At 41.3% G+C, this 27,936-nt stretch overlaps 1 protein-coding gene across 1 annotated transcript in view; it reads left to right on the top strand.

Moving 5' to 3' along the window:
* pcdh17 (protocadherin 17) overlaps positions 1-10,862 on the top strand; it is a 72,625-nt gene extending 61,763 nt beyond the window's left edge. Inside the window, exon 5 of the mRNA XM_017478789.3 lies at positions 8,980-10,862. Within this exon, the coding sequence (XP_017334278.1) occupies positions 8,980-9,638 (659 nt within the window). The 3' untranslated portion in view covers positions 9,639-10,862. The remainder of the gene's footprint in view (positions 1-8,979) is intronic.
* Positions 10,863-27,936: the final 17,074 nt, after the last annotated feature.

Raw genomic sequence — 27,936 nt, forward strand, 5'->3', positions numbered from 1 at the left:
AGGAATATCAGCAGCATCCTTAAGTTAGCACTAAAAATGGAAGGCATATATCTATCTTTCACGTGTACAGTATTACTGATTTTTCTTCTTGTCCCCACATTTTTTCTAGAATTAAGCTAGCTTAAATCATACCATTCATATACAGACTGTGTTTATACTGTGTTTCGTGTCAAGTTTCCAGTCAAGTTGAAAACATATATGTAATTTTCACAGCTTTTGAGTTTATAGTTACCACCAAAATAAAATGACTGAACAGTTCGTTAATTAAATTGCACCTCCACACTGTAAACAACAGAAACCTATCTTTTCATCATCTCTTGCGCTTTCCCACTGTCTTTTTTTATCTTCATTCATTCTTTCTTCTTTTTCTCTGACTTTACTTTCCCATGCCTTACCCTATTTCTCCTTCTTGCTCACCAAGCTTTGGATTTGAGAGACCTTTCTTTAGGGCTGGCTGGTATATTGGTATAATATCGATATCATAATAAATTATTACATGATACATTTTTCTGAGATATTGTTGGTATGGTGTTGTATTTTTCTTTTATGTTTTTAATAATTACAGATTAAATGGTACTGAATTGTTGACATTGATTTGTAAAAAAATAAAATAAAATAAAAAAGTCAAAGTCTTTGCATTAAAGAAAAGTACCATCAAGGACAGATTAACGTTTTTTTTTGTTTGTTTGTTTGTTTTGTTTGTTTGATTACAGTTTTGCAGACAGTTTGTTACCTAATTCATATATCATGATACGCACTGTATAGCGTAGAATGTCCTCAAGTATTGTGATATTAATATTTTTGTCATATCGCCCAGCCCTACCTTACCTTACATTACTCATTACATCTCCAGCAAGCACAGTATGTTACAGTTTCATATTCGGCTTGATTATTTATTGCTTAATTAACTTACAATAATATATATATATATATATATATATATATATATATATATATATATATATATATATATATATATATATATATATATATATAGACTCACCTCAGGTTTTTTTTGGTGTTGTTGTCCTTTTCCTTTAACATTGTCTGTCTGATTTGATGACTGAGAGACAGAGAGAGAGAGAAAGAGAGAGACATATATAGAGTGACAGAGAGCCAGTGAGAGAAAGAGTGAGGTTGGAAGGTGTCTGCGGTTGTGGGCTAGGCGAAGCAGCAAGCCGCTAACGTTGCTGTGGGATCAGCTTGGCGAGAGCGTGTACACAGCGGGCCTGAAAAATAGGGATGCTAATAAAAGATTTGGCAAGAGCCCTTAATGCACCCAGTCTGAGCATTAGGAATACACTAGAGCCTCAGCTACTCCTTGCACTGCTTTCCCCTCCCGCAGTCTCTATAACTTGCAGTCTCTCTCCTGCTGTCTGTAATAAAAAAAATAGTTCATGCGTCCCCATTTTCCTGAGAGAAAGACGGAAAGATCTAGAATGGGAAAGGGGAAAACCGACACTGAAGAAGCTACATACTGGATGGTTGAAGAGATCCCCCCCCCCATACAATGTAAAGTGCTTTGTGTGCCTAGAAAAGCCCTATATAAATCTAAGGAATTATTATTATTATTAAAGAATATGCAGGTGTTAATACCACTATAAAAAATGTACTGTATTACATTATTCTACAGTATTATTAATATCTAAAAAATAAAATAAAATAAAATCTGGCAATGACAGCCGTTACTCTTGACCAGTAGACTGGGGGTGTGGTGGGGGGTGGGGCTTACACTCGCAAACCTTCCCAGCATAGCATCACATTCAGTGCCTTAGTACTGATAGCATTACCATGATGTGATGTTGTGTTATTACAAGTCTCATAAAACTGGTGGCCTTCTCAGATCACTTCTCTGCCTACAGACATTCTCGGGCACAGAGTGTGATGAGATTTGCCGTACACATCTTTAGCCTGATAAATGGCCAGAGGTGAATCCTAGCAGTGCGATTTCCAATAAGAGACCACAGTGTGCCTTGACAGCAAGGTGCCCCCCCCCATCAATGCTAGTAATTGTGGAGTTGATAGGAAATACCTGGCCTTGCAGCTGAGGGAGATAATGCATGTTGATCCTGCTGGTCATATATAGTGTCACAGAAATGAGGGCTCTTCATCCGATCAATATATAGATTTGTGTGTGGATAGTCAGGAAAGCACAGGAATAGCAGGTTTAAAGCTTTAATTAAGTGGATCCAAAAACGCCAATAACCATGCATGCGTGTGCATGTGTGTCTGTGCCTGTGTGGCCGCTTCCTGATTTCCACACTCGGCTTCCTGATTTCTATCCAGCTTCCGTTTGCATCACGTGCCATGTTGTTAAGGATTCAAGGTCACTTTCTCCACCCAGACATGCATAATCTATAGGTGGTTCAGTTCCTCTTGACTGGCTGCGTAGAGATGTGTCAGCCATGGATTATTTATGCCTTAATATGCCCCTCGCTGAATGAGCAATCAGTCCCAAGAAGTCATATTCCCTTCAAGTCCAGATTATGTTGTACTCTTGGAGCCATGACTCTGCACACTATATTTGGTTCAGATGATCTCACCATAATAATCTTGGCACTTGTACATATAATTGGAGTGTCTAAGTCTTTTACAAACGGCCTATGGATTTAACGTTGGAATGTTTTAGTTTATTCATTTTCATATCATTTTATGTTGCATTGCTCATGTGAATGCTAGCGGTAGTGCTACAACATGCTACAAAAGGTAAAAGATTGCACTGCCTTCTGAAACACAAGAGAAGACAGTATCATAATTTTATCCTAAACATAATAATGTTGCATATTCATTCCCTCCAGAATTTCGCAACCGCAGAAATGAACGCAAAATCAAGCAAACTCTGCCATATTCAGAGGAGCTTGCAATTTTTCAAAATTACCGCAGATTTTTTGCAGATTTGGGCGAAATCACGCCCTCTTCGAATCATGAGTACAGCTAAAAGGTCTTATTTACCAACAAACATCACTGCGAAAGACAAAACAATTTCGTACAATTGCAGTCTCGCCAATTCAAGTAGTTTTCCACAGAAAAAGCAGAAAAACTCTCAATTTTGAAAAACTGCGCAGCAAAATCAAGCATTTTTGGCTGCAGCAACTCAAAAGAAACTCCGCGAAATCCTATACAGACTGTTTATTATATTTATTTATTAACTCACAGGAATATTTTTGTTGTTCTGATATTTAGCTAGATTTTCCATTTCTCAGGTGACAGGATCATCAATGCAGAAAAAAATCGATTTCTGTAAGTGACTGTTAAATTTTTCATGGGGAAAAAAAAAAAAAAAAAAAAAAACCTTGATATTAATATTCCTTTGGTTTCTCTTGATTGTGCCTTATAGTTTTTGGCTTGTTTACTTGTTGGAATAAAACAATATAGTAAAAATACAAATCCTTTTCCTACACAAACAACAGTTGTTGTTTTCACATTTTTACATAAAATCAATAAACAAAATTATTATTTGTTTATTTTTATTTTTAAAGAATGATACAAACAATACATTGAAATGCGTGACAGTAATGTATGTTATATATGACATGCATTTATTCATAGCCATTACCTACTGGAAGTGGCACAGAGGTCAAGCAAGTGTAGAAATGCATGTTCCGGTAAATGTTATGCGCCTAAAGGTTAAATAAAGAATACTAAACCTTTGAATAAAAAAAATTGCAATAGCTTTTGAGCACTGTGAACAGTGAAATTTGTTCTGACAGCCCTAACATATACACCCACATGCAGCCAACCATGCAGTGCTTCATGAAAATAAATACAACACAGTGAAATCCTGTGTGTGTGTGTGTGTGTGTGTGTGTGTGTGTGTGTGTGTGTGTGTGTGTGTGTGTGTGTGTGTTTTCACACTGGAGACCAGCCACCCCATCTTTTCTCTTCAATAAAGTGTACTGCATCTCAAATGTCTCCAAATACTCTTATAGGTTTTTTCCACCACCAAACCTCGCTCTGTCATCTCCCCATCTAGAAGAGTTCTCCCCTAGGCTCAAAGTGAGTCTGCTGACTCTTCACACCCCATACAACCCCCCACCCCCCCCCCCCCCCCACCCCTCTCACAGGCCCCTCACACACACAAGACTGCTCAGACACGGACAAAAACACTCCCGCCGTTTGGGGTTAATGGGTTCACATGCTCTGTCAGTCACCTTGATCTTAAGTGTGTTTGTGTTTCATCAGCCTACACTCTGACATTGTCGTAAGTAGCTACAATCTGGCGTTAACTTTTTATACACTCTGTTGGGAAGCAGTGCTTTGATGAATCTGAAAAACTTTTTTTTCCAAGGTTACCTGAATCCCTAAACACACGCACGCACACACACACACACACACACACACACAGAGAGAGAGAGAGAGAGAGAGAGAGAGAGAGAGAGAGAGAGAGAGAGAGAGAGAGAGAGAGAGAGAGAGAGAGAGAGAGAGAGAGCAGGGAAAGGCATCGGTTGGCCACATGCAGTGAAATCAAAAACAATAGCGACTCAGGAGCCAGAGAGAGCAATGATCATTTTTCATCGCACCATTGGCCTTTTTCATTGATATGACGGAGCCATTTAAAATATGATTAATGATGATTATAAGGTCAAAGGTTGATCATTTATTTTCACTGAGTATCTGATGAAAAAGGAAACAGTGTCTATGCTGTGAAAAAGGTAAATGCTGCTATTTTTGCCTCAGTAAGTGCTCTATAAAATGCAGTCTTATATATTATATCGTTTTAAATTGGAGAGGTAATCATTTTTGTTCCGAATTTTTTTTTTGAAGGTGCGTACAGCACTGAGCCTTATTTTCATTTCATGCAAAAAAAAGGCATACGATCACAAATTATTTAATTTTTTTGAATTTTTTGGCTTTTTATGAGCATTGCTAAAGAAGAGAGGTGTATTTTTAAAAAGAGGCACAGTGAAGTGTGCTCCTGTGATATCCAATCACATCAGCTCCTCTCATTCCTAAAAAAAAATGTCTTTGTGTGTGCTGTTGTGGCTGCTTCTAACACATATCATTTACATTTACATTACATCTTGTGATAGCAATATGGTTTTTAATTAGTTTAGTGTAGACATTTTTATTCATTTTACTGATGATCAGGTAGTCCCATGTGTGATGTCAGATCAGTAGCCACAAATACTAAAAAGTGGTTTGTTTTTATGTATCATGGTTAAATGGTAAATGATCTGCACTTATACAGCACCTTTTAACCTTAGTAGTTCTACAAAGTGTTTACTTTATGTCTCATTCAGATACACACACACTCACACACATCAGTGGTAGCAGAGCCACCATGCAAGGCGCTAGCCTGCAATTAGGAGCAACTTGGGGTTCAGTGTCTTGCCCAAGGACACTTTGGCATGTGGAGTCATGTGGGCCAGGAATCAAACCGCAAACCCTACGATTAGTGGGCAACCTTCTCTTCCATCTGAGTTGTAGAAGATTGAACAGGAAATTTGCATTTTATCATTGGGTTTACACTGAGCGGTGATAATTAAATGTAAACCCTTTTTTAAGCTTTATTTGGCAAAATTGCATTAAGTTAAATACAAAATCAAAGAGTGCATTTTGTTCCTGTCAGGAGACACAAGGCCACATCTTGAATGACTGAATGGCGACGACATGCTTAACTCTTTTACCGTTATCGATTCATTCATGGCTATAAATTTTAAAAGATACATCAATTTGAAGTAGCCGTGCTTCACACTGGTACTTCACATTAACACTAACTATGTGACATCCGTTTTGAACTTGAAGCCAAGAATAAATGCATACTTCTCTGTCCAATCATCTTAACACATTCTGTTTTAGAGCACTTCACTAACTAGACCAGAGTGGATAAATAAAAACTCTGAAAGTCTGTAAAAACTCTTTACTTTCTTGATAAAATGCCTTCTGGTAAATAATTTGAATAAATGCATGTATAAATGCATGTATGACAAAACAAACCACATTGGAGCATCTACTGCAAATGTCACAGTTTCATGTTAAAAACAAAACAAAACACTAGAGCCCTGAACTATGGCCAGGTTTATATATGTATGTATATGTATATCATATATATAATACACATACGCAGCATATAGATGGTAGAGCCATTTCCAAGGAGCACACTCTGGGGTTCACTAGTTTTCCTGAAATCTTCAGTTTTTCTCTTACATCTTTACATCTCTTACTTACTTAAGAATCGGACAAAAATGTTTAAACCAGATATACATGGCTTATCCTGGTGCTAAAGCTCAGAACATAAAGTGATGTAAGCCAGGTGCAAATCACCCTCCCTGTATTAAATGAGTAAAAATGAGGGAAAACTGCTATGTATAACAAGCACCTTTGGGAGCCCAAAAAGCAAATGTAGAAGGCATTGTTTGGCCCCAGACACTTTAGAATAGAAATGGTTATTAGTGCTATTAAACACATTTAGGAGGATATCCCTTTGTGTTCTTTATTTTATTTATTTCACACAATCAAACTAAAGGGAAACAAGATATCAAGAGATATTTTAATATGGTATTTTTGATCATCTATGCACTGTAGATGCAAGGAGCCATAGAAGGACTGGTAGTGCTTTGGTACTATATTATTTATTAATAATTACTACATACTAGATTAAGTCTTCCTGTTCTTCCCACCATGCTTAACTTCTGTAAAACTGAAACTTCAGAATAATAAATATACATGAGGTGTTGTATGTAAGCCATAAATCAGTGCACAGAGCAGCAGGCCCTGCTTCATGTTGACTCTTACTCTTACATACACACACACACACACACACACACACACACACTGAATTTCAGAAGCAGAGCCATACCTCATCCCTTTGAACTTGAATATTCACAGGACAGCACCTGTCCATCCCTCAGTTTCTTTCAGTCTCTGCCTTTCTTTTGCACTAGGACTTGCTAGGCCCTTATTTGTGTGTGTGTGTGTGTGTGTGTGTGTGTGTATGTGTGTGTGTGTGGCCCTCCTCTCTCTCCCACCAATTTACAATTCCTGGACCCACTTTACACGCCATCAAAAAACCCAAACCAATAGTAATCCAGAATGAAGATGAAAGAGGCGTGCACACACACACACACACACACACACACACACACACACACACACACACACACACACACACACACACACACACACACACACACACACACACACACACACACACACACACACACACACACACACACACACACACTTTGTGGCATGCAGCGCTAGGCACTTGGCTGAAAAGATACAAGGGCTGCCATGGGAGAGCTTCAAAGCCCAGTGACATAAATTTATGATAGCAGCACTAGATATTTTTTGCCAAAACAGAACTGTTGTTGTTTTGCTATGTTGCTGGGGGGTGGAGAGAGGGGGGATGAGAGAGAAAGGAAGAGAAGATGGAGTCTTCACTGCCATCGTCTTGATCATGCTCATTGAAACACTCACTCAACCAGCTTGTTCTCGCAGTGCTTCGGGGGCTTCCTCCAAGTACTCCGGTTTCCTCCCCCAGTACAAAGACATGCGTTGTAGGCTGACTGCCATATCCAAAGTGTGTGGTCGTGCCCTCTGATAGCTTGGCATCCCTTCCAGGGTGTCCCCTGCCTTGTGCTCGGAGTACAGAAAATGTATGGATTTGGAGTAGTCTGGATTGATAAACAATTGAAAGATGCTTAAGATCTTCAAAAGTTATCACAGAGTCTTGTTTTAAGAAATCAGTGGTGTGTAAATGTGATCTCTCCTGAGGTTTCTGACAGGCTCCAGGAAAGGTATGTGGCTGGTCAATTGCTGTTTCATTCAAATGGCCTTTACCTGTAACCACTTTCAGTGTTGAAACCTGCCAGACTCTCTAGGGAAAGCTAGAGGACTGGCTTGCAAGACTCCATTGACTGACACTACACAGGACACAGCCTGTCTGATGCATAATTCGGCAACAGAGACTTGCAGATTCAGCTTGAGTATTAAGATGTTAGTATGTGATCAGTATCAGATATGACAGATACTCAGAGTACCCAAAAAATACAATATTGAAAAAAGAGGGCTCTGTGGATCCCTAGTGTATAAAGTACGTTACGTTTTACATTTAGGGCATTTGGCAGACACCCTTATCCAGAGCAACTTAAATTTATCTCATTTATACAACAGCAGTTGAGGGTTAAGGGCCTTACTCAATGGCCCACAAGTAGCAGCTTAGCAGTGCTGGGATTTGAACTCACGAACGTCCAGTGTCTTAACCACTGGACTTTATAGTTTTATAGTGTTGACCTACAGTATTGGGACCTGTCAGCCTTCTTCAACATTGATTTCCATTGATTAAGCTTGTTGAAAGTTTGTTGTGTGATTCAGCCTAGTGAATCAGTCCAGAAGAACAGAAAATAAAGTGATCAAAGCAACTGTATGTTGCTCACACACATAGTATCTCATTTCCAGCTTCTATTATGTGCTCAACATTTCTCATCTTCTCAAATGCTGTAGCATACTTTATTATAATGAAATAACCAAGCAATCTGAGCAGAGCAATGAAATTCAATGCTGGCCATTTAAACATACTCACAGCAACAAGAAAATGGTAGCTAGGCTTGTTTGTTTAGCTACCTCTGAAAGGAAATAACTCAGGCAATAGTAGTATTATGGTAAAATAATACACCATTATGGGTGATGATACCCAAGATGGTGGGACTTACAGGTCTCTCTTTATTAATCTTTTTTTTTTTTTTTTTTTTTCTTACGAACATCAGTCCAAGCATGTTCAAAAGCAGGCTTTCATAGAAAGCTTGAGGCAATGGTAAGGCAATGTGAGACCAGCATTGGCCAACCTTAGTTGATCTGTACTAACTCTGGGTCTTTGATTTACTTTTCAAAGACACCATTTTTGTCAGTTTTTTATTTGAAATACAGTATGCTTACTACTTGACTTGAATCACTTTGGTTTTGGAACAATCATAAACATATCTGAAAAAGAAATGTTTTAGTTTTGACTAAATTGTCTATCTGTTTCCCTCTCTGCAGAAGAGGACTGCGTGAACTGCACTGATGAGTGCCGGGTCCTGGGTCACTCGGACCGCTGCTGGATGCCCCAGTTCCCAGCACCAGGTATGGCGCAGGCTGAGGGTCTTGACTACCGCACAAACCTTTTCGTACCTGCAGGAATGGAGGCAGTGGCCACTGAGCCAGAAAGCTATGAGGCAACGGGCAACCCCAGTGGCAAGAAGACCTTCTGTACTTTTGGCAAAGAGCGGCGTGAACATGCTGTCCTGGTGGCCAACGTCAAGCCCTACCTCAAGGGCAAGCGTGCTCTCAGCCCACTGCTCCAGGAAGTGCCCTCAGCCTCGTGCAGCCCTACCAAGGGAACCAAAGGTGTTGCAGACGGCGCCGAGGTCAATCCCAGCACCAGCCACTACGAAGGGCCCAACGGACTTTACACTTCTCCTGGAAAGCAGAGTAGAGATCAGGGATACTGCGCACTTGCCGCCTCGGATCCTGTAGCCAAAGTGCTGTTGGAGGCACGTTCACGCATCAGCCAGGAAACAGCTAATGAGCCAGACGGAGCACTGGAGCACGGAGGAGAGCCAAGCCGAGGAGGCATGGACGCTGAGCAGGTGGTCAGAGACATCGATAAACTTCTGCAGGACTGCCGAGGCAACGAGGCTACAGTGGTTAGGAAGTGAACAGACTAATACGGTGATGAAAAAATAGAAGACAAACAGTTAGAGAGGGCGAGAGTCTGTGAGCTTTGAAACACTCTCAAAGAGTGAGGTGCTCATGAGGTTTGGCAAATTAGGACAGAAAAGTACTTTTGACAAACTGTCTCAAAAAATAAAAGAAAAAAAGCCAGGTTTTCTGGACGCCATGTTGTGTTTTGGGGAAGGGGATTCTTAGGGAGTTTCAGAAGTTGCTGTTTCTGGCTTCTTAGCAAGCTTTTTTCTTCAAGTGCCCACCAGCTCTAAACTTTTCTTTCTGACTCAGAACGCCACAAACCGCAAGAAAAGGTTGATTCTGACAATCGCAACTGAAATGTAGAACACTCCAAATGCGGTTGACTCTCATCAAGACCGAACCACACTCTTCTCTTTTCTGACTTTGTAATATCATTGTATGAAATACTAAATAATCTCTGATTATCTCTGATCTCTGGGGAGGGGGAGGGGTGGTAACGGGGGTGCTTAATTAAGAAATGTTACCATTTCTTCACTCGCCATTTCTAATCATATGTGTAAGCTGTGTTCCTCCTCCCATATATATGTGTGTATATGGAACATTCCAGATTGGTGAAACTGTTACTCTTTTCCTCATTGGTCCTTTGTGTGAACACTGTCTTCACCTGTCTTCTACTTGTCACTTCTTTTAAGGTGACCTTCCACTCGTCCTACATTAAAATTAAGGCAATCATAATTATGTATATTAGGGACTTATTTCCTCGACTGTGAAAAAAAAATCTATATAAATATATAGATAATATATATATACATATATATATATATATACATATATACATATATGATCTTATGTATAGTGTCCAGATATTAACAAAAATATTTATACCTTTTCTAAAAAAATTTAAAAAGTGGAAATCAGGAAAAAGAAAAGTGTACTGATGCTGAAAACGCAGTTAATGATATTTATTACACTCCAAAGGACACTGGTTTGAATTCAAAGAAAACGAATGGTGTAAAAGAGAGAAAAAAAAAAAGGAAATGTCCCTTCACATTTGTCACTTCTTCACAATATCATTTTAATGTGCAAAATGTATCCAATTAATGTGTTTACATCGAAATTACATATTTTTATTGATTTTTTTTCCCTGCAATCTCTGTGCATATGAGCCAAATTGTTACGTGTACAAGAGCTATATTGTGTATTTTATTAAATTAATATATAGTTGTGTTGCAATATATATGGGCTTATATTGTATTTGGCAACTGTTGCCTTAGTAGCCGTCAAACTCTGTGAGTTTCCTTTTGCTGTTGGGTTTTGTTTTCTTCGCCGTCCTTTCTCTGTCCGTGCTCTTACTGAGCGAGCCAGCTACCGTACATCTGGGCACGCTAGCGGGGCTTTTTTTGTTTTGTTTTTTTACACGCGCGTGTTCGGGCAAACTCCTTCGCTTTAACTCGGTCAATAAGAGCTTGTTCAGCCAGCACATTTCTATCAAAATGAGACAAAACACATATGACATACAACTACAGTTTGATGACCTTTTTTGCAATGCTGAAACTTTCAGGGCAGCTATTTTTTAATTGTGACAATTTCTTGCATTTGGATTTTTCTTTTTGTCTTCTCTCTCTCTCTCTCTCTCTCTCTCTCTCTCTCTCTCTCTCTCTCTCTCTCTGTTTTTCCTCAAATCTAAGCCTGCCATTCATAACGCAGCGTGGAGTCCCTGGCTAACGTTCTGTGATACTGCCTTACTCACTCAGAAAGCTCATATACTGTAGTGCACTTGAGTACAAAGAGGACGGGGGATTCTTGAGAATGTGGTATCTTATTTTATATATAAGGACTTTTGAGAAGGCTGTGTATTTGCTTCGTATATGTATGTTTTCATTATCTTGAGCCTATCACAATTCCTACAAACTTCCTCACAATTCATACCGGCTTCATATTTCGTCTTTGATTGTGTGAAACTTGATAACCGAGCATCCATTTTTCTCTTTGATTTGATCTGTTTTTTTCTCGCTTTTCTTTTTTTTAAATCTGTCTGGAGCTTCATTGTAGCAGTAGAGACAGAATTCAAATGATGAATTAATGTCAGGTCTGTAGTTCAAGCATTCACCGTAGCTTCTCTTTGTAAACAACAAATGAGGAAAAAAAAAAAATTCATTCAGGAGAACTCTGACGCTACTGTAAATATGTGGAGTGAAAACTTTTTTTTTTTTCCTAACAAACAAACGGCTGTAGAAGGAGATAGCTGATCCAATATGGACTGGTTTTATTTCTTAAGTGGTGCTGGTCCGTATTATGAACAGAGAATGAGTACTCATCTCCCATCTCTCCATTCCTAAAATGCAATGTGTACTCGTTTCGTCTCGACTGTGTACTCGAGTGAATTTTTACACACCTCAGGACCTAAAAGAGCCCATGACTGACTAGTTATGACACCTGATGTAGTCACCTGAGGAACAAGTTAAACACTACTGCAGTATTTAAAAAAGCCTCCTATTATCCTTTATTTTCACACAGACATGACAGACAGAACTATTCACCTATTTATTGCTTTATATATTTATTTATCCACCAAGAAAGCTCACTTTTTTTCTTGTTTTTTCTTCTTCTCTCCCTGTTTTGCAGCAGGTTTATCTATACCCAGGTGAAGAGATATAAGTTTGGTGTCAGAGAGAAAAAGAAACTTTATGTTGGTTTCTAATTGAGTTTTTTTTTTCTTGCCCAAACACAGTGACGAGCATGATATTTTTGACACCCTCAACATAACCTCAACAAATAATGAAAGGCAGCACGCCGGCTTGCGCTCAGAGCTCGAAGCGGCATCTGACACGAGCGTCTTCTCTCTTCCTGTGCACTCATCAGTGTAGTGCGACGCCGTGCGCTCCCTTTCATTTAAGAGAACAAAACATTCAAGAGATGCGGATGATCTTATGTGCGCTTTAACCCAAAGCCAGACAGATAGAAATAACTTTTCTGTTTGTCATTTGTCTCCGTTTGTTTGGGGTGTTTCTTTTTTTTCCCCCAACTCTCTCTATTCACTCCGAGTTTGCTCATTTTTCACGGCTTGCAAAGATGTGCGTGTGTGGTGTACTAGTGGTTGCCATTCTGTGAGCAAGTGTGTGTCTGTGTGTGCCCTAAATTACTCCACGACCTAAATTTGACCTAAACATGTAATTTTTTTTTCATCCTAAATCCAATCTTGGTGGCACAGAAAGACCATCCTGAGGTGTCTCGTGCAAAGCCTGTTCAGGTCTCCCACTGAGGTGGAATGCATGGTTTATTACCCTGGCCTTGCGAGCTATTTGCTGTCTAATGGAGTATAAGTTGCTGAGGTCAACACATAGCTGGAGATCCAGCATAATGCAGTTGCGCCCTCATTATTGTCTAATTACACAAGCTAGGCATGGAGAGGGATTGATCGCTGCATTAGTCAGACCAGGGGTATTTTTGGCCATCAAAGTCTGCCGCTTCAATGTGTAATTGAATTAAACCCATGTTTTAAAAAACAAACAAAAAAACATCCTTCTACCGTTTCACCAAATCCTGTCCTGAACACACATACACACAGTCACACACAGAGGGATCCACCATACGCTGGGCAAAAGAAACGAGGCATACAATTGTATGGATAAGCTCAACTGCTATTGTCTAAGGCTGTGTTCTATGTGATCTATCTGAAAAAAAAAAAAAAAAGAATAAAAAGCAAATTAATACATTTAATACACATGGCTCCTGACTGTGTATACATATATAATCTCTCCACATATCAACATGCCACTAGTGTTGTTGTAACATTCTTAATAAAGATAATGAGCACATTACAGTCATGAAAAAATAAGTACACCCTTTCGAAATTAATTGTTTTTTGACATATTTGGACAAACATGAAACTGACTATTAATAAAGTTGACACATTCTATCAAATGACACATAAAATTGAGATTTTGTAGTAATTTTCACAATTTAAATAAACAGAAAACAGATCAGTCACTTGGAAAAAGTAAGTGCACGCTTACATTTATCACACCTTCAAATCCATAAAAATTTTAATCAGGTGTGAAAGATTGGGTGCCAGTGATTTGAACCTGCTTAGGGTGTGTGGGTGAAATCTCTATTTAGAGAGATTTATACCCATCTCATATCTAGTGTCTGGTGTTCCCTTTGTTATTGAGGTGTGTAGGGTCATCATGCCAAAATCTAAAGAGTTCTGTAAGGCCTTCAGAAAAAAAGATTGCGGATTCCTAGGAGTCTGGCAAGGAATTTAAAAAGATCTCCGAATTATTTTTGTAGATTATTTCAAATAAGATTTCACTACTACTGCCAATTTGTCCATGGCCTGTCATCCCAGTAAATTCAGCCCAAGAGCATACCGTCTGATGGAAAAAGAAGTCTCAAAAACCCCAAAATTTCATCACAGGATCTGCTAGTAAGTCTTGCAACTGTTGGTGTCAACGTGCATGCTTCTATAATCAGAAGGAGATTGCACAAATTTGACCTGCATGTGAGGCGTGTCAGGAAAAAGCCTTTGCAAGACTACAGTTTACCACTGAGCATATAGGCAAAGACCAGGCCTTTTGGAATAATGTGCTGTAGTCAGAGGAATCAAAGGTAAAGTTGTTTGGCCACAGTAACAGCAGACATGTTTGGTGCAGACCAAAGACAGCTTTTCAGGAGAAGCACCTCATACCAACTGTGAAGCACGGTAGTGGTAATGTTATGGTTTGGGGTTGCTTCACTGCCTCAGGGACTGGACAGTTTGCATTCATTGATTCAACTATGAATTCTGCATCATATCAAAGAGTGCTTGAAGATAACATAAGACCATCTGTCCAAACGTTGAAGTTGAACCGAAAGTGGACCTTTCAACAAGATAATGATCTTAAGCACACTAGTAAATCCAACAAGGAATGGCTCAAAAAGAAGAAATGGAGGGTTATGTAATGGCCTTGTCAAAGCCCGGATTTAAATCCCCTTGAAATGTGGGGGGATTTGAAATGGGCTGAAGGAGGCAATATTAGCTTCTGAGGCCAAGGGTGTACTTACTTTTTCCACAGAAGAATATCACATCTATTGATATTTCTGCTGAATAAATGATTAAAAATACTTATTTTCCTTGTGGTTTTGTTCAAGTATATCAACTTCATTAATAGGCACTGTTTCAAAGATGATCAAATGTTTGCTTGTCCAAATATATATATATATATACATATACATATATATATATATATATATATATATATATATATATATATATATATATATATATATATATATATATATATATATAAATAAACAATAATTTCCATGGGATGTACTTATTTTCACATGACTGTAAGTAAACACATGACTATTGTATGTAGGATATATGCATCTGAATATCTATAAATAACTGCTGAATGTATATGTTTCCCAAGTCTCCCTGTTTGCTGTTGCTCCGGCTCAAAGGAATCTGTATTTTATCTCTGCACACAGATGATATCTTAGCTTTAGGCTAATGAGCCCTAATTTATCTCATTAGTTCACATTCCCAACACACAGGAAGATTAAAGCGGCAAGCTAGCTGAAGGGCACGAGGCAGCTTGATAGTTGGGCGAGCAGGCTTTGCCGAAAGCACTTTTTGAACACAGCCCAGCTCCTTCAGGCTTGGAGCCAGGCAGCCTTTGGGCAGCTTTTCTGCGCTTCACTCAAATGACAGATGAGCAACTTTATTTAAATATCCTTGCTGATTCATGAGTACTGTGTCTAGCAAACACAACATTTTGGTTCCAAATGACCCAGAAAGTTAGTAGGCGAATGCCACACCAGAATGGCAGCAGAAAGTGGCAGACTGACACTGTCGTATTTACAGCTTTCAAGTAAACTGTGGCTGCGTAAATGTGAACAGGAATTAGAAAACAGACACCAAGACCCCTCCAAACACACCCCCCCCAAAAAAAAAAAAAAAAATCAGAAAATGCACACTGAACGTAAAGCTTCAGCAGCACTGACCCATCAGTCTTACAGGGCTGAATACCAAAACCTTTATGATGACAGGCCAATCATCTGCTTGGTGGCATCAATGATCAGAGTTTTTAATCAGAAACTTATTGCTATGGTTGTCAAAGTTCTTCTATTACAGCAAAATATGTGCTCAAAGTCTCAGTATTGCCCCAAGCCCTTGTAGAAAAAAACAAAACATAATGTGAGCTACCAAATTCCAACCATTCAGTACAAGCAGTCTCTCCTACCTTCCAAGCAATCATCTTGCCTGTCTATAGACCCCTGATTGATATACATCACTGTGACGACAGCCCCTGGTTGTTAAATCATGGTAAACGACTACAGTAATTTTTAGAATTTTTTGTAGCAAGCCAGAATTATTTTTTCTAAAATGTCAAGTTCTGCTGTTTTGTGTCAGAACCAAAAGTGTTCACAAGCACATTAGTTTTTACCGCATACTAACGAATCAGACCATTTTGGGCAGAGGATCTCCAGACCCATTTCATCTCAGCTACAGCAAGTAGCTAACTATCATATCAGTGAAGTTGGTGTGCTAACAAAAAAAATGTAACAGGCGTAGCTTTCTAGCTAGCTAACATGCCTATTGCTAGAAACTAGCTATCTAAAACTAGATATACTCAGGAATTACCTATAGTTAGCTAACTTTGTTTGGCTAACAAATTAGTTAATGGCATCTGTTTAGGCAGCACCTTGGCTTTCAGTGCCACTAAGTCCTCAGGGTTGTAATTGTAAAACATTACATCTTGTATGTGACCACAAACGACAAGGTTGTAAGCATTAAGAGACTTGTTAGGAGTCTCTGTAAGGAGTTTAGCCAAATAGCATTCACCACCTTTAGTGGTAACCCATAATAACACATGTATAATATTTTAGCTAATAGCAATGGCATGGTGGATCTGAAGCTTATCCCAGTAACACTGGGGACATGGTGAGAGACTGGAACATCAGTCCATGTCAGCACCATGCACCTACACATTCACACCTAAGAGAAATTTAGTGTAGAGAAATCCACCTATCTGAACGGTTTTAGACACTGGGAGGAAACCATAGAAACCCATGTGAACGTCAGAAGAACACAGAGAGAAACTCCGCACAGACAGTAACCCTCTCCAGACTGAACCAGGGACCTAATAACTGGCATTTTTAATTAACGTGTTCTTTTAAAAAAAAAATAAATAAATAAATAAAAAAAAATTCCAGGACTACACAGCATTTGGAATCTGTGAGAAAATTCTACATAATAAAACAATCTCCAGCAATATGCTATCATTGATGGCTTCTCAAAATCAAACACATGAAGAACTTTTACCTGCTTACTTTTGTGAGCTCTGAAGCAATTAAGAATTTTCACTAAAGAATGCATAATGCATGTTACAATGTTTATTTTTTTAAAACAAGTTTTGCGCAGAACCAAAAATCATTCCTCATCTTTGCCGGAATATTTCATATTCGTTTTTTTTTTGTTGTTTTTTTTTTTGGTTTTGTCTTGTTTATACACAGCCCTGAGGCAGATATTAATTAATGAGGGAGAAGAAATGGGGAGGAATTAAATGCAGTATCTGGTCCTGTGCTCTTTAAAAAGACACACTCCTCGCTTCTCTTTAATGCAGTAATGCTTTAAAGTACCGAGACTTGGTGTGCACATAAATATAGCTCAGGCACTCTAGCAACATGATGCATTGTACTTGCCTGTGAGCTTTTCAGCATTGTAGCTGCACAAACGTGGCATTTTTAATTTAAGCATTTAACATATAACACTTGCTTGATGCAGAATGTGATACATGCTGTACCTCTAAGTAGACACCCTCAGCCTGTAATGCTCTCTTAGACATATAATGATCGAGCGTGCATGCACCCAGAGTAGGCACTTCAAAAATCAGTGTTAATGACAACGGTCAGATGGACCACAGCAGCGAGTGACAGGAAATTAAGCTGTCAGCTTGAGCAAGGACAATTGGCTTGACTTTGATTTGATAGCAAAGGTGGCCTCAATGAGATGCTAACACAGAATGTAATCATAGCCAGGGGTGCCAAAAAGCCTCATGTCATCAAACAGCCGCAACATAAGCAGGGGGAAATGATACGTCCCTAAATCATCTCCCAACCTCCTTTTCTCACTGTACTGATCTGATCTCAATCTGTACTCTGTTCCTTTGTATGTACAGGGTATACACCATGTATAGACACACGTGATTAGAGGAGAATAGTTACTGTGTCCTTTGGGAAGAGCTTCAATTTAAGCTTTTTTAATGATATCTCTACAGGCATCAGAATTAACCAGCACCAGTGCTGAGATGAACAACACCAAAAAGCAAGTTCCAATTACTGATATCAGATCATCACACTACTGCCATGGTTTTTTTTGTGTGTGTGTGTGTTTTTTTTTTTTTTTTCTATTGCATTAAGTGAAATGTCAGGCAGCTAATTACTGTAGAGAAGCAGAGCTCATTGGAGCTCTGACAGAGGATAGGCTTAGATTCCCAACATTATGCTGAAAATGGTTAATCTCGAAATCCCAGGACTTTAGCTAATCTTTGAGTGCATCTCTCGGTCTGCCTACCTACATGTTAAATCCTGAAAAACAAACATCAGTATTTATTTTCTCCTCCATTTTTGGGATATAGATGTTTCTTATCTGCTTAGAGAGGTAATTGTAGTCTCCATCATGGAGACTGACCAAGGACAGGAATTATCAAAATAATTGAATGCACCATGTAGATTAAGGAAAAAAATATATAGTATGTAGTGCATTGGGATTGGGGGGCATGGTGGCTTATTGGTTAGCATGTCTCGCACCTCCTGGGTTTGGGGTTCTGAATCCTGCCTCTACCCTGTGTGTGCAGGGTTTGCATGTTCGCCCCGTGATTTAGGGGTTTCCTCCGGTTTCCTCCCCCAGTCCAAAGACATGTGTTGTAGGCTTACTGGCCTTTCCAAATTGTCCATAGTGTATGAATGTGTCTGTGATTGTGTCCTGTGATGAGTTGACACCCCATCCAGGGTGTCCCCCGCATTGTGCCCGAGCTCCCTTGAATAGGCTCCCTTCGACCCTTTGTAGGATAAGCAGTTGGATGGATGGATGGATGGATGGATGGGAAATGTTGGTTTAGCCCATCTACTCATCTGATCAATAAGATCTTTAAAAAGTCACAAGCTTTTGTGAAAGGTTGTGAAACGGGAGGTGCATTGACAACCCACCTTGTCATGCGCGGATGAGTCCTAAACAGTCATGTACGTCTCACGTATTTTCTGTACCAGTTGTGATGGTACATTCAGGCCGTTCTTTTGTTCTTTCAGCACTCATCGACTCCAGAGCAGCGGAGAAGATAGATGAGAAGGCGGCGCAGGAGCTCGGCCTCCCCATACGTCCCCTCCTCTGTCCTCGTGAGCTCCAATCCATAGATGGGTCGCCTATAGGGAAGGCGTAATATCTCACAACACACACCCTGTCTGCCTTCAAGTTAGTGCCCTTCACCATGAAACTCTGGTCCTTTACCTCACGGTCTCCACCAGACACCCTGTTATACTCGGACTCCCTGGCTGGAACTGCACAACCCCCAAATTTCCTGGACTGACAAGCAACTCACCCAGTGGTCCCCATATTGCTTGCATAATTGTTTGAGGGGCCCCACGGTCCCTTTGGCCACCACGACTGTGGAGAGTCCCGTGTTGCCTGTCCCGGTTAAAATTCCCCCCTGAGTACCGCAACCTCACTGAGGTTTTGAGCAAGGAGAGGGCCAGTTGTCTCCCACCTCATAGACCCTACGACTGTGCCATTGACCTCCTTCCCGGGGCCAGCCTAGCTCGGGGCCGCGTTTACCCGCTTTCCCAAGCGGAGCAGCAGGCCATGGAGGAGTACATTCAGGAGGCTCTCCGGCAGGGGTACATTCAACCGTCCACATCCCCTGCATCTGCCGGGTTCTTCTTTGTGGAGAAGAAAGGAGGGGGCCTCTGACCATGCATTGATTATCGGGCCCTCAACCAAGTGACCGTTAAGTACCAATATCTGCTGCCTCTCGTCCCCTCAGCCTTGGAACAGTTACGGTCCGCCACCCTCTTCACTAAGCTGAACCTCCGCAGCGCTTATAACTTAATTCATATTAGGGAGGGGGACGAGTGGAAAACGGCCTTCAGCACCACCTCTGGACAATATGAGTACCTGGTCATGCCGTATGGGCTCACTAATGCCCCCTCCGTGTTCCAGAACCTGATCAACGATGCTCTGCGGGACATGCTAGGAAGGTACGTTATCGCCTACATCGACGACATTCTGGTTTATTCAACCTCCCTGGAGGAACATGTCCAGCATTTCCGGCGCGTACTGCAATGCCTCCTGCAGTACCAACCTTACGTAAAGGCCGAGAAGTGCGAATTCCATCAGCACACGATCTCTTTCCTGGGATATATCATTAGCCCAAAGGGAGTCACCATGGACCAGCGTAAGATTCAGGTGGTCGTGGAGTGGCCCACTCCACGAACCGTCAGGGAGTTGTAGCGTTTCCTTGGCTTTGCAAATTTTTACCGAAGATTCATTAGAGAATTCAGTAAAGTAGCGCAACCCTTGACGTTGCTCCTGAGAGGTAAACTGCTGTGGATCCCAGTCGCCCAGGAGTCTATGGAGAGACTTAAGCGGGCTTTCACCATGGCTCCCATTCTCAGATACCCGGATCCCTCCAGGCCATTTGTCATGGAGGTCGACGCATCGGAAGTGGGAGTGAGTGCAATTCTATCGCAAAGGTTTGGCGAGAGTCCCAAGTTACACCCCGTGGTCTTTTTTTCCCGGAAGTTGTCACCAGCAGAGCGCAACTATGATGTGGGGAACAGTGAACTTCTGGCCATCAAGCTGGCCCTAGAAGAGTGGAGACACTGGTTGGAGGGGGCGGTACACCCATTTGTTATCTTCACGGACCATAAGAACTTGGAATATCTACAAACCTCCAAATGGCTCACTCCTCGCCAAGCCCGCTGGTCCCTATTCTTCTCCAGGTTCCAGTTCACCCTGTCTTACCGACCTGGTTCAAAGAATACAAAGGCTGATGCCCTGTCTCGCATTTATGCCCCAGAGTGGCCGACGGCGCAAGAGAGTTACATTATGCCTCCCTCCTGCATAGTGGGTGCCCTGGAGTGGCCCCTAGAACAGATCTTAGCCCGTATCCCCAGCTCAGGAATCCCAGCAGCCTGTACTCCCGACAAACAGTTCGTGCCTAAGCGGTACCATCTCGAACTCATCACCTGGGCCAACACGACTTTGGCCACGGGGCCACCCAGGGGCCCAACTGCTGGCTGAGAAGTACTGGTGGCCCAACATGCCCAAAGAGGTTCAGCGCACCGTATCCTCGTGTTCCTCTTGTGCTCAGTCCAAGGAACCACGTGCGCTCCCGGCTGGGAAGTTGGTGCCCTTACCCATACCTGAACGTCCGTGGTACCATCTGGCCCTCGATTTCATAACCAACTTGCCAAAGTCGCAGGGGAACTCCGCGATACTGGTGGTCGTAGATCAGTTTTCGAAGTCCCTGTGCTTAATTCCATTACCGGCCATCCCATCTGCCTTCACAACGGCGGAACTCCTGTTTCAACACGTCTTTCGTTACTTTGGCATCCCCGACTGATAGGGGGCCACAGTTCACATCGCGGGTTTGGGCCAGCTTTATGAGGAAGATGGGGGTCGCCATTAATCTCACTTCCGGGTACCACCCCCAGGCCAACGGACAGGCAGAATGGGCCAACCAGAAAGTCATACGGTTTCTTCGGACCTACTGCTCTGCCAACCCAGGGGACTGGAGTCAGTACCTACCGTGGGCGGAATACGCCCAGAACTGGCTACGGCATTCCGCCACCCAGCTCACCCCGTTCCAGTGTGTCTTGGGTTACCAACTGCCATTATTCCCCTGGAACGCGTCTCACACGGACTCGCCAGCAGTGGATGAGTGGTTCCACTGAAGTGAACAGGTCTGGGAGCATGCCCATCAACATCTGGTGCAGGCGTCCCACATTGCTAAACGAAAGGCCGACCGGCGCCGGAGGGCTCACCCTAATTATCGACCCGGGGACAGGGTGTGGCTCTCCACAAGAGATTTGAGACCCCTCACGGGCACAAAACTTCAACCGAAATATATCGGGCCCTTCCGAATTCTGAGGCAAATTAATGAGGTCACACATTGTCTGGACCTTCCGAGACACAGTCGCATCACCCCGTCTTTCCACGTCTCACTTCTCAAACCTGTGATCTTGGGCCCCTTGGCCACAGTGGTGCCGGAGGATTCCCCACCGGAACCGTTGGAGATAAAAGGCCGCCCAACCTACTGCGTCCACGACATTCTAGACTCCAGAGGAGACAGAGGAGAGGAGGTCTTCAGTATCTGGTAGACTGGGAGGGGTATGGACCAGAGGAACAGTGCTGGGTCCCAGCCCGAGACATTCTGGACGCAGGCCTGCATGAGGACTTCCTGGAGGGGGGGATGGCCTCGGGGAAGTTCGGCTCCCGGAGTGAGCCCTTTGGGGTGGGGCTCTGTTACGACACTGCAAAATCGGCGCGGCAGCTCACAACGTGCAGTGCCGCCCAGGGACATGGCGGAGGAGGACTACACTTCCCAGTCATATCTGCGCTCGAGTTCGCCGGAGTTCTAATTACGAACACATGCAAACACCTAAGGTTATATAAGGGTGTCCCTAGCATTAGCCGCTTGCAAAGTAACCACTCAGCAGTATCGTCTCTGTTTGTTTACCAAGCCGATTTTCATAGAAGTGTTTTCCCTGGTGCTCGACTTAACGCTCGTCTCTCACTACACTTTTGCCTATGCCCCTGATACATAGCTTACCTGCTCTGTCCCAATTCGATTCTCGTTTTGTGTTCATTCTCAAGTCATCTCTCTGCTCGCCTGCGCTTGTCTCCGTCTACGCTTCGTAACATAAACGAAAAGGCCAGTAAGCCGTGTGAAAGTTTAACATGAAGACATACGATTCAAACTGATTATTGCCATTGACAACGTGCAACTTTTACTGACTATGCCAAATCAATTCATAAATATCCGATGTAGAGACTGGGCTTTCTGTGATACTGTTGCTCAGAGGGATTTTTAGTAAATGTCACCTGCATCTTCTGAACCTGCCTGTTCCCCCCTCCTATCTTGTCTCTCTTTATCTGTTTTGCTTCCCATTGATAGTTTTCGTCACGTTTTTCATTGAACATTAAATAAACGCCAAACAAGCCACAGCGCTAAATCGCTTTTGAGCATATTCTACATAGCTCATTTTGTACTTTGGTGATTGAGGATGGCCAAATGTCATCAAAACTGAAAAGAAGAAAAGACGAACATGCTGTTATTATGACTTGACCGTTCCTGTTTGCTGAAGTAATGCTTATCGTAATATCAAAAGCAAAGTCTGTAGATCACACATGCTAGTTAGGTATCATCCGACTGTATATTTAACAGGTTACACTAGCAAATCATCCATCTATCAATCCCCATCCATACTGCTTATCCCACACAGGGTCGCAGGGAGCCTAGAGCCTATCCCAGGGAACTCGAGGCACAAGGCGAGGGACACCCTAGACGGGGTGCCAACCGATCACAGGACACAATCGCACACACATTCAAACACTACAGAAAATTTGGAAATGCCAACCAGCCTACAACAAATGTCTTTGGACTGGTGGAGGAGATCGGAGTAGCCAGAAGAAACATCCAAAGTACAGTGGGATCATGCAAACCCTGCCCACACAGGTGGGATTTGAACCCCCAGTGCTGGAGGTGTGAGGTAGATGTGCTAACCACTAAGCCACAGAAAAGATCTTTTTGCATTAGATACAGATTCCATGCAAATGGTCATTCTGTAATGTGCCATAAGGCAAGCAACAGACAGTTTTTGATGAGTGGATCACAGAGGTACTGATTTAACTTGTGATTTTGCAACTCTCTTGCTAAGTGTCTGTCCTCTTTGGTAAATTAGTTTGTGAGTGTGTTTGACATATGTTTTATATACATTATGTCATTTTCATGTTGTTTTAGAAATAAGAGTTTTCTGGGAAGGCTTTCCACTAGATTTTGGAACATAGCTGTGGGGATTTGTATTCATTCAGTGAGATCACACACTAATGTTGGATGAGGAGGGCTGGGATGCAGTTGGTGTTCCAGTTCATCCCAAAAGTGTTCAGTGGGGTTGAGGTCACAGCTCTTCCAGTCCAAAGTTCACACACCAAGTCTTCATGCTGGAACAGGTTTGGGCCTCTTAGTTCCAGTGAAGGAAATTGTAATGTTACAGTCTCGTTTCTCTCATGTTTAACTGCGAGGTGGCTGTTATAGCAGGAGAGTTATGTAACAAAGTTCAAAGTCCCTGATGCAGAAAAAAGACATCTGTCATGCCTGCAAACTAACTAATTCTACAAAAATTTACATGAATAAATAAATAAATGATGTCCTCGCTCAGTTGATGTGTGTAGTACAGTAAGTAGTTTTCACTATAGTTTCACTATGGGCAGCTGTAGCTCAGGTGGTAGAGTGGGTTGACCACTAAGCGTAGGGTTGGCGGTTCGATTCCCGGCCCACGTGACTCCATGTGCTGATGTGTCCCTGGGCAAGATGTTGAACCCCAAGTTGCTCCTGATGGCAAGTTAGCACCTTGCATGGCAGATCTTTTACCATTGGAGTGTGTGTGTGTGAATGGGTGAATAAGACACAGTGAAAAGTGCTATATAAGTGCAGACCATTTATAGATACAGCATTGAGGTTGAACAGTGAAGTGTTTAAATGTGCATACCAAAATTTAGGCATTTGACTGAAATGTTTCTCATGATCTTTTGACCTGAAGGTGTATGATTAAATGTTTGAAATCTGTGTTGTATACAAAAGGATTATTGTGCCAACATATTCATTTCTTTCATTAGAAAGAAATTTTATTTACAAAAAACAATTTTTTTTAAATGGATGACTTGGAGCAAAATATTCTGAAAAGCAGCCAATAAGTGTCCAGCGTAGGTGGGAACTCCTTTAATACTGTTTAAAAAGCATCTCATTGAGATTCTTCAAGAAATCAGTTGAGAAATTGCCAAGAATACATTTATGGAAATTCTAGACAAAAAGATATATATATATATATATATATATATATATATATATATATATATATATATATATATATATAGAGAGAGAGAGAGAGAGAGAGAGAGAGAGAGAGAGAGAGAGAGAGAGAGCGAGCATCAGTCAGTAGGGGCTTTTACTACAAATAATAATAATAAAAAACACTTGCCAGACACCCAGCTTGTGATTATTCCACCCCTGTACTATAACTTATAACACATAACCCCCATCATTAATTTATAATTTGTCATTTTAAATGTTTTTATATAGACATAAGTGCAAAACCTTTCCAAAAATGTGTTAATGTGGAGGAGCTGAGCGCCAAAAATGATCTTTATGATATAGAATCACAGAGTAAATTATGTGCTTATGCTATTTGAAATATTCATTCAACGAGGGAGGACAAACTGAAAAATTAATGCATAATTAAAATTGTTTACAAAGCAGCAGCACAAATCGGTTCACGTCCCATAAAAAATTACACTCGAACATTTTTGTGACCTCCTAATCTTCATTCTTAGTCCTCCAATCCATAAATCCATTATTCCATTTCCTGGCACCAGCAGCTGCTAATAAATGGGATATTTTTACTAGTTGGAGTCAACCTATGTGCTTTCAGTTAGATATCTTGTCAACAGCATCAATGTTGAACCCGGTAGCAGTTACTAGGTTAAGAAAGGTAGGCATTAATCGGGAAACCTGTTGGAAAAGTGTCATTCAACATGTTGGCCTTGGATTCTTCTGCACACTGTTATGATTAGCCTGTCATGTTGTTAGCAGAAGGCAACTGCTATTAGGCATATTTGGTGCCATGTTACAGGATGGAGTTTTGCTTTGGCATGACTCAAGAACACTCTTACATTTTCCCCTGATAGGAAATCCCATGGGAACAAGGACATTTTGAAAAACGAATTTGCTTCCTGTAATCATTTTCTAAGCAAGAGAAAATCAATCGATACACTCTGTACACCGAACCTCAGCATACGGACTGATCCAGATGGTGTTTAGAAAGTCAAGCACAGCTAATGGGCATTCAAGAGTTGTTGCGCATGTAATAGTCTTGCAGTAATGACAATCTAAAATAGCAAAGGGGTTAAAAAGTTAAAATACTGCTTACTGGAGGTGGAAGGAAAGATTTTATTATAAGAAAATACGAAGCTAGTTCTCAGCATTTGTATATGACCAGGGAAGGCAGATATCTAAACATCAGCCGGAAAAGCCTGCTCCTCGGGTAATGGTGTGATATTGACTGACACGGGGGGGATCAATGAACGACTCTGTCATTAGCAGAGCCTAGCAATTGCAAAGTCATTCCTCTTTCAATGTTAAGTGTAGAGTAACCCCTGAGGTGCACGCACACACACACACAAACTTATTTTCCCCCAGGGTAAGAAAGGAAGCATGCAAATTGGAGGCATAAAATCAAATTTAAATGAATACCTTCATGAAACAACAACAAAAAAATAATAAAAACCTTGTTGACACATGTGGCACTCTTTAGGAGACTTTATCTGGAGATGTCTAATTAAGTTTGCTTTGTTATGAAGCACAAAGGCAAATAACAACACATGGTAATTACAGTCCTCCCTTCTCTTCTTCTTTATTTTTTTTTTTGGCTCAAGTGACCGTTTGTGAGGCCTTGACAGGATTTTAATTCGCTTTATCTTCGGTGCACTGATGCAGCCGCCTCCAAACAGGCTGACACAGTGGCTGTCAGCCTCCGAGGAGACATTAGCCTGGCATGACACTGCTGACAGTGGCATGTCTTTGGTAATTAGGAGGAGACAACTACAAGCCGCATGCATCAGAATACAGCGTTCACCGCATGTCAAAAACACAGGACGTGTTCTGACCGAATGATTTTGCACAAAGCATATGTAAGACACACTGCCTGGAAGTTGTCAGATATGAAAGCAGGTTCTTGTTGTTTTGGCAACATGCGATCTTTTTTTTTTTTGGAATTGCAGCATGGAATTCAGCTTGCATAAATCAAATTGTAGTGTAGTCCATCACAGTTCTGACTGTGTACTTGCTGTGTAGCTAACTGTATACTACAAACTGCGTCATGGTTATGCTGAAGCCAGTGCATGACTATGATTCCCATCAGTCACTGCACCTCACTGGATCATGTCACATGACTCCTTACACCTGCTTTCATGTTTTGGGTTTAAGGAGCACTAGTGTAAGTGTCACATCTTGCACAGCACTCATTGGCTGTATTCTAAATCACATACTGTGACACTACCGGTCACAGGTGTGTGGCAATAGTAGCTCAGTTAATACATTGGACTTCTGTTCAGAAGGTCATGAGTTCAATTCCCAGCACCACCAAAGTTGCCACTGTTGGGCCTTTAACCATCATCTGCTCAGTGGTATAAATGAGATATATGCAAGTCACTCTGATAAGGGTGTCTGCCAAATGCTGTAAATGTAAACGTACCTACAGTGCATTCAATTCAGTACCTACTGCTTGGCCGTTGATACAGTACGTACTGATCAGTATAAGTGTGTATTACAGATGCCATGTTGGCGTTGTCATGTAACCCACAACTTCAAAATAGCCAATGCGCTGTATTCTGCCATTTTTTATTCTGATAGCTCTTCAGTGCCAGTCACGTTGCCTTACAGGATAGCGCAGTGTCCACTACTTCCATACTGCATAATCTAAGCAGTAGGTCATCTGAGTGTCTCTCCCCACTGTTTTATGAATACTGATAATTCAGACAAACTACTCCTTTCTCATACTGCTTTTCACCTACTGTGTAGTAGGCTAGTAAGGATATATTTAGATGCAGCCATTGGGTGTGTCCCGATCAACTCCCTAGCTCATGAATCATGGGACACTGATGACACAATTTCCGTCAATTTTCTGATGTACTCGTGTTATGTTATATTTTACATATCATATAAATTTGTTAGCTTAAACATATGCATTTCTGTCATGGAACATCAAGCAGGATTGTATACTATTTACTGGATTAAAGAAAAATCAATAAACACTTAAAAGTTGTTAAACTCAAACAAACCATACATAGAACGTCAAATAAAGTTAAAATCGCTAACATAAATAATCATTTGAGAGCCACAACAACGATAACAAGCTACTTACATTTGTAGATAGAAATTGGCTGAGAGTTCATCCCTCATTTTTTTGAGCTAAGAGGCTTCCAGAAATATGACTTCATTTCCAGAAAGATATAGTAAGCATCGATGCAACCTGGTTTGTGTGGTGCAT

The sequence above is a fragment of the Ictalurus punctatus genome, chromosome 10, assembly GCF_001660625.3.
Source record: "Ictalurus punctatus breed USDA103 chromosome 10, Coco_2.0, whole genome shotgun sequence".
Classification (NCBI taxonomy): domain Eukaryota; kingdom Metazoa; phylum Chordata; class Actinopteri; order Siluriformes; family Ictaluridae; genus Ictalurus; species Ictalurus punctatus.